The sequence below is a fragment of the Ammospiza caudacuta genome, chromosome 19 (genome assembly GCF_027887145.1).
Source record: "Ammospiza caudacuta isolate bAmmCau1 chromosome 19, bAmmCau1.pri, whole genome shotgun sequence".
In the NCBI taxonomy this organism is placed as follows: Eukaryota; Metazoa; Chordata; class Aves; order Passeriformes; family Passerellidae; genus Ammospiza; species Ammospiza caudacuta.
The window spans coordinates 1296675-1303578 of record NC_080611.1 but is presented as its reverse complement, the minus strand read 5'-3'; the positions used below and the strand labels follow the sequence as shown (position 1 = coordinate 1303578).

At 45.3% G+C, this 6904-nt stretch overlaps 1 protein-coding gene across 2 annotated transcripts in view; it reads right to left on the bottom strand.

Annotated features, from left to right (window-relative positions):
• Window positions 1-845: 845 nt before the first annotated feature.
• The window catches only part of LOC131566133 (protoheme IX farnesyltransferase, mitochondrial), a 98988-nt gene continuing 92929 nt past the window's right edge, over window positions 846-6904 (bottom strand). Inside the window, exons 7-8 of one of the 2 annotated variants that reach the window (XM_058817342.1) lie at window positions 2642-3117; window positions 846-1603 (exon numbers count right to left, since the gene is read on the bottom strand). In XM_058817342.1, coding sequence (XP_058673325.1) covers window positions 2675-3117 — 443 coding nt within the window. In that variant the 3' untranslated portion in view covers window positions 846-1603; window positions 2642-2674. Of the gene's footprint in view, window positions 3118-6904 lie in introns of both variants that reach the window. The other variant, XM_058817341.1, reaches the window with a different exon arrangement.

The window sequence follows — 6904 nt, the reverse complement described above, 5'->3', positions numbered from 1 at the left end:
TCTCCTGCTACGTCTCCACTTTGGCAAGGTGTTTGCAAAGCACATGCAACAGCAAAATTTCCTAAAGGCAGTAAAATGGCAGCACATGGACACCTGACACGTGGCCAATGTGCAGCAGGGCTGAGGACACTTTCTCAGGTAAAGAAAGTATTTCTTTTAAATAAGAAATTTAAATAAGATATTATCTTACATTTAAATCCCAGTTACACTGATTCTAAAGCCATGTTTTCCCTCAAGGCCAGACCCACTGGGTGTGGAGATCTTGGTGCAACCCAGTGACCTGCATTTTACAGACATTCAGTGATTATTACCAAGCTCCTGTCCAGCCCTGAACCCTGTCCGTGTTACACATTTTGGCCCAAGAAATGAAGATGACTCTCTTCAGAACACAACCACAGGCATGTCCTTGAGACCTTTAATCAGAATGGAATTCCTCAGCAGCACCCGGGAATTGCAGAACATCTGAAGCCTGGCTCTATAATGACTTAGGAGAAACCCACAACCCTCCTGCCTCAGCACCACTTTCTGCCTCTGGGAGGAAAATCTGTGGTTTTTTGTGAGCCATCTGCTCTTTTTACGTTCGTCTCCCACCTAAAGGTTGACAAAATTATTTGGTTTCACACAAACCCCTTCCACTCACATGTGATTTATTTTCAGTGTGCTGCTTGCACAATAAATCAGAATTTCACAAGCTGTCCTTACTCTTAAGTGGTCAAGAAAATTGCTGCTGTGAGAAGTGCCCCAAAACTACCAAATATCTTTGCAACTAACTGAACTCGACCAGAGTTTCAACAAGAAGTGAATAGTTTGTAACAGATTTGGAGCACTCAACTCTTTTTGGACAGTACGCACTTTATTGCAGAGAAGACTGGGTGCATTTTCAAAACATATTCAGGACTTGCACAGTTTCCATACAGTTCCACAAAGTGTCCCCCACAGTAAGTAGAGCACAATGGAGGCTGTCAGACAGTGAGGGAGCTCCATCTTGTCACCTGCAATCACTCAAGTCACCAAATCTTGCAGGCAATTGTTTAAGAGCCATGGAAACCGGTGGCTCTGCTCCTGCAAGCACCTCTGCCAGAAAACATAGGTTAAACTGTGTCACTCCTGAGTTACACCAGCATAACTGAGACCAAGAGCCAGGCTTGGCCCATGAGAGCAGCCAGGGAAGGTTTTATGTCAGTGTGACACACATGTGATGAAAGATTTGTGACGTTTCCTGAGGGGCTTTATTTGAGAACAAGCTTGAGACAGTGTCTTCCTTTTCAGGTACTGCTGTATCTTTGGATCAGTGCTCATCCTGCTGCCCAGTCCCTCTCCACATGGGAAAGAAATCTTGGCATGAAAACACATCAAGTCATAACAGGCACTACCACAATAAACTATCACCACTGTCTCTGTCTGCCCCCGATGTTGCTGTGTTTGGGAGCACACCAGGAGGTCACAGTCAGCTCCAGGCAAGATGAGGGTGAGCCACAGCTGAGCAGCAGGATCAAAAGCATGTTAAACTGTGACCAGAAATGTTCTTCAGTGTATCATTTAACAGGGATAATGCACTCTTCTCGGGAGACCATCCACAATAATTGCTTCGGCGAGACACTGGCTGCATCAGCAAGTGAACATTCTGTTAGATTAAAATCCCCAGCCCTTTTTCTGTAAAATGTGTTTCTTTACCTATTAATCACCCCCAAAGCGAAGCTCCTCTGAGCGACCACCCACACTGTGACATTAAACACACCTCAAGCTCTTGGTGCCAGTCCAGAGCTTGTCTAAGGATGCTGAGACTCAATGGGCTGGCATAAGACACATTAACATGGAAAAGCCTTACAACCACCCAGCTCTCACCTCCCCCCCTACTCACAGCCTCTCTGCCATAAACAGTGATGGTGGTTTTTACCAGCCGAAGATCTGACACACAGGGCTCAAACACTAATGACATAAAACCACATGGGAGTCAGAAGTTCCCTGTGATGGAAATACAGTAGAATGGCTCAGTGTGTCCAAGGGATATGCGACAGGAGAGCTGTTCAAATGCTTGTGTGTGTTGTGCTTAAAGACAGTTTTCTTCACTCCTTTAGCACTGTGCCAGGTGTATGAGAGCTAAAAATCTACTGAGGTGAATGGGAACCTTGGGAGGAGCAGCTTATTGAAAAAAAACCCCAAAACTGAGGGCTTTGGTGTAATACCAGTGCAGGGATGGCACAGATTCAGAGAAGAGTTCACCCTCTCATATTCTTCAAAGATTAAATTAAAGGAAAGGGTGCCTGGGGAGAAAGGTGAGAAGGTGAGAAATCATTCATTGGTCACTTCCTGATGGCTTCACCAAGGCTGCCAGTGCTAAAGGCAGCACGTGTGCACATGTGACTTCCTAACATCACCTCAACTACCCATGAGGACAGAGACCATGACTCACAGGGACTTTGGAAAGCCATCCCAAAGTGATGTGCTTCTGGCATAGACTAAATCCTAACCTGTGATGAATTAAGGGGCCTAAGACCCTGAATGCTTTAAGCTCTCCTGACTATTCCCTTTAAAAAAAAAAAACCCCGAAATTATCACACGAAGTGGTCGCTAGGCACAATGATTCTTCTTCAAACAGATTCCCACAGGATTCCCCCTTGCAATCACTAAAATATACTACCTGATATGTCATGAGAATGACAGGTATTGACATTTAAGGCAATCTAATTTCCATAGCCATCTCATGACTTCCCCCGCGTAGTTCGCCTTTGTCTTCCTTCTCCAGGACCGACTTCTTGCAGGTGAACATGACAAGCAGCAGCAATGGCAAGTGCCACAAACTGCAGAAGAAGAGCTTCCTGGAGCTGCTGCGGTCAGCATCCCTGTAGAACCGAAAGCCGAGGTAGGAGATGTAGAGGTTGATGGGGAGCGAAATGATGGGGAAAGTCCACGTGGTGATGTCGAGGACAGGAGCCACCGCTGAGAGTCCAATTAAGGCCAAGCAGTGCCGCAGAGCCACCCGCCGGCACAGCCCTGGGTGGGTGACAGACATCATGCAGTATCCTCCTCGGGAGTAATCTTCCCGCAGACCCCAGCTGAGGGCATTGAAGTGAGGGAACTGCCAGGAATAGAGGATCCCTCCTAACAGCAATGCACCTGCAGTGGGAGAGAGAGTGTTAGATGATCCCTCAGGAAGTGCCACACACAGAGCTCAGATGTCACACCCTCTTTGCAAGAGGGCAGTGCTACTCACCTGTGACACCAGTGACACTGCACACTGGTGGCACTGCTCTGTACAGGGACAGGGCAGAGCCACGAGATAAGGAACCTCTGGTTTTCATGGCATTCACACAGGGTTGGAGCATGGTGGTTTATCTGGTTTTGGAGCACTTAATTTGAAAAGCATTTCAGCAAGTCACTTCATCCTAAAGAACTACTGCTAGTTGGTTCCTGCACCAACTGTCTCTACCAGAGGGAAGTGAAATTGGACAAGAGACTGTATTCCTGGGAGCATCTAGATTCTACTCTCTGAATTGGTGTGTCCAGAGAAGAAAACAGCTGGTGGGCAAAGCAGTGGTTGCATCAACCAGACACAGGGAGCCCAGCTCAGTGACAGAGGACAAGGAAGACAAACTGCTGCTCCTGAGACCTGGGGAACACCACACCTGGAAGGCTGGAGCTAGGCCAGGCCCTCTGTCTGCCCGCTGCATGAAGGAGGGAACCATTCCTGGCACAGCACAAGCTCCATCATGGACCTGGGCAAGAGGAACTGGCAGAAGCTGTTAATGAACTAACAGGAGATGGAGAACTTACTCCTTCAAACATTGGAGAAACTTCTAATCAGTTTGATCAAGTAACTCTATTCACACCAATTAACTACTTTCACATTTAAAAAGGAGCTACGGAAGCACCACATTTGTGCAGCTCTTCCTGGGACACAGTACAGGGTTTATTGAAGCAGAAGCAGCTCATGTGCTAATTTTAATGAGCCTCCAGGAGGCCCTCAGACCAAGCTCCCTTCACTAATTTTATTTGAAGACACAAAAAAATCCCCCAAGGCTGTTGCAGTGTTATGGGCATTTCATGTTTTCCTTTTGTTTATCCACCTCCCAAAGCCTCTGCTCTTACATTAAAATGCTTTATTTGTATCTGCCTGCCTCCATGAACTCAATTCTCTATGGAAACTTTTCCAAATGGAGCCATGCATCCAGCGTTATCTTAATGACCTGAGAGAAGCAGCAAATTCTTCTCCAGCAATTCTCACAAAGCCCAAGTCACTGTGTCCTCTGAACAGCTTCATGGTTCAGATTTCCTCTCCATCTATTTTTTGGAGCTGTGCATGCCTAGTTCTTGTCTCTAATAGCACAACTCACACTGGTGCTGCCGTGCAAAAAGTAATAATCTCGGTTTGCAAAATTGCCTTTTTTTTTCCCCCTACCTTATCACTCGTGAAGGAACTCTCCATTAGACTTTATGCAGGTTACCAGTAGCTTATAAATGCAGGAGTGATGTAAAAGACACATCTCACTGCTTTTCGAACGAGTAACAAATACTCCTTGAAGTGAGTATGGACCTCTGGAAACTGATTACACGAAGCACAGAGACAGACACACATACCTTGGGTGTGCAGCTTTCAGAACAACACTGTCTGCCACAAATTCCAGGTGATTTCATGAGAACCACAGGGAAGGGAACTTAAAGATCATCTCATTCCACTCCCTGCCATGAGCAGGGACACCTTTGACTAGACCAGGGTGCTTCAAGCCCTTTCCATCCTGGCCTTGGACATTTCCAGGGCTGGGGCAGCCACAGCTTCTCTGGGCACCCTCTGCCAGGGCCAGCCCACCCTCACAGGGAAGAATTTCTTTCTTGCATCTAATCTAAACCTACTCTCTGTCAGTGGGAAGCCATTTCCCCTTGTGACTCCAGACTCGTGTAAATAGTCTCTCTCCAGGTTTCTTTTAGGCCCCGTCTGGTACTGGAAGGCCACAATTAGGCTACTCCATTTCCTCCTGGTCTATGGCCCAAAATGCTTCAAATCCAGCTACACAATCCTTCTAAAGTAGATTTTTTTTTGACATGGATGTTAGCAGTTTTTCTCAACTGGAACCTTTTAAGACAGCTGAAAATGATGTACCCAAAAATTACCAATAATTTCAGAATTTCATAGCCAGAAAAGTCAATTTGGCCCTAAGAGAACAGTATTTGATTCGGTTCTGCTGAAACCTGAGGGAGCAGCTCTGCTGAAATAAACCAAAATTAAACTTACTGAAGGAGCAGTTCTCCCTACATCAGGAGACACAACAGAGAAAATGTTCTTGTCATAAGTCACTCTGTAGATTTTTCCTATTCTTGTAAAACACATTAATGGAGGCAAGATCCTGAATGCGCTACACCTAAGAGAGCAGTATTTTTCAAGTATCACATCTGAAGTGCTTTAGAGACACTAGCTTGTCATTGTTCAGAACTTAGGTAAAGGTAAGCTACAATTATCCATCAGCTAACGACTCTTAAGCAGATGAAGCCAGGGCCTAAGACATGGGGCAGAGGCTGTCCCTGCTTCCCACGGCTGCAGAGCTGTGTCTGTGTGTGTCCCTGTGTTTCAGCTCTAATGCAGATTTTGCTTATTCAGTTGTTCAAATGTTGTGTGCAGCCAAGCTCAAAACACACCCTAAACCTCAAGCACACAAAGCCCTTTAACAGTTCCCTAACTATGACACCATTAAAAAAAGTCATCCGGAGAAACTTTTAAACACAAACAGACCAACTAAAATACTTGAGGCTGGATTCCCATTTACAAAGCTCTGGTTTTTACATGCAAGCCTTTGGAATTTAATTACTTTGATTACATTACAACCATTGAGATAATTGATATTTTACTCTTCAGAGAAGCTGAAGAGTGAAACAATTTAATAGCCCATTATGAGGACTTTAACTGACCCAATCTTTTTGGTTGGTTCCCATGTGCTGGGACATCCTGTAATTTCCTTGACCTAGGCGGAGATTGTTGGGTTGTCAGAGATTTTTAAGTGTCACGTAAGACTGATGACTTGCAAAGCACAACACATGGTACAGTACGACTCAGCATCACATGAGCTCACAGTAGGAATCCTGTCAAGCCCAGAGCAGACACTGTAATACTCCTTAATTACTAGATGAATGTTAACTATGTCATAATTAACTCAGCAGTGTTTTTAAGCAATATTACAGTAAGACAAACTCTGGAGACTAATCTGGTTCTAAACAGAGCTGATCTACTCTATGGCCCCTGTGCTGTTCCCAACAGTTTGGGAACTCAGTTTAATCATTGCAAATCTCCCTTTTCTCTACAGAGTTTATAATTAAATGAACATCAGACAAGGCTGTTCCCAACTGGAACACACGGACCTGGCACAGGGTTCACAAAAGCAAAGCTGGTTGTTGGACCAGAGTCATTGCTTGGGCAGCAGGAGACAGCCAGCATCCAGGGGCACCCAGGGGCACCCAGAGACACCCAGCACCTTGGGGTCTCTTGGTTCCTCCACAGCTTGTGGAAATCTGAGAACAGGCAAACTGACAGGAACTCAGATCTGTCTGCTTTTCTGCAATGGTTCATAAATTCCAGGACCACAAGTACCTGGCTGGCTTGTGGGTATCCCAAACTCCCTAGTCTTTTTGGCCAAATTTTTAATTCCTTCAATTGAGCCCATTTATGACAAATTCTTCTCTCTGAGTGTGAGAACCTGGGACAGATGCAGCAGACACTTAGAAATCCCAATAAGTTGTCAGATCAGTCCTGTTTGATTTTGGAAAAAAAAAGGCCACCAAAAGAAAACAAGGCCCAGGTCTCCAGAACTCTTTCACTCTTGTGTGCAAAACAGGAATAAAATATTTTCTTCTTGAGCTCCTATTCTTTCATCTCTTTTCACTGTCTTAAATCATCTCAAAAGTTTCAGGATCGCAG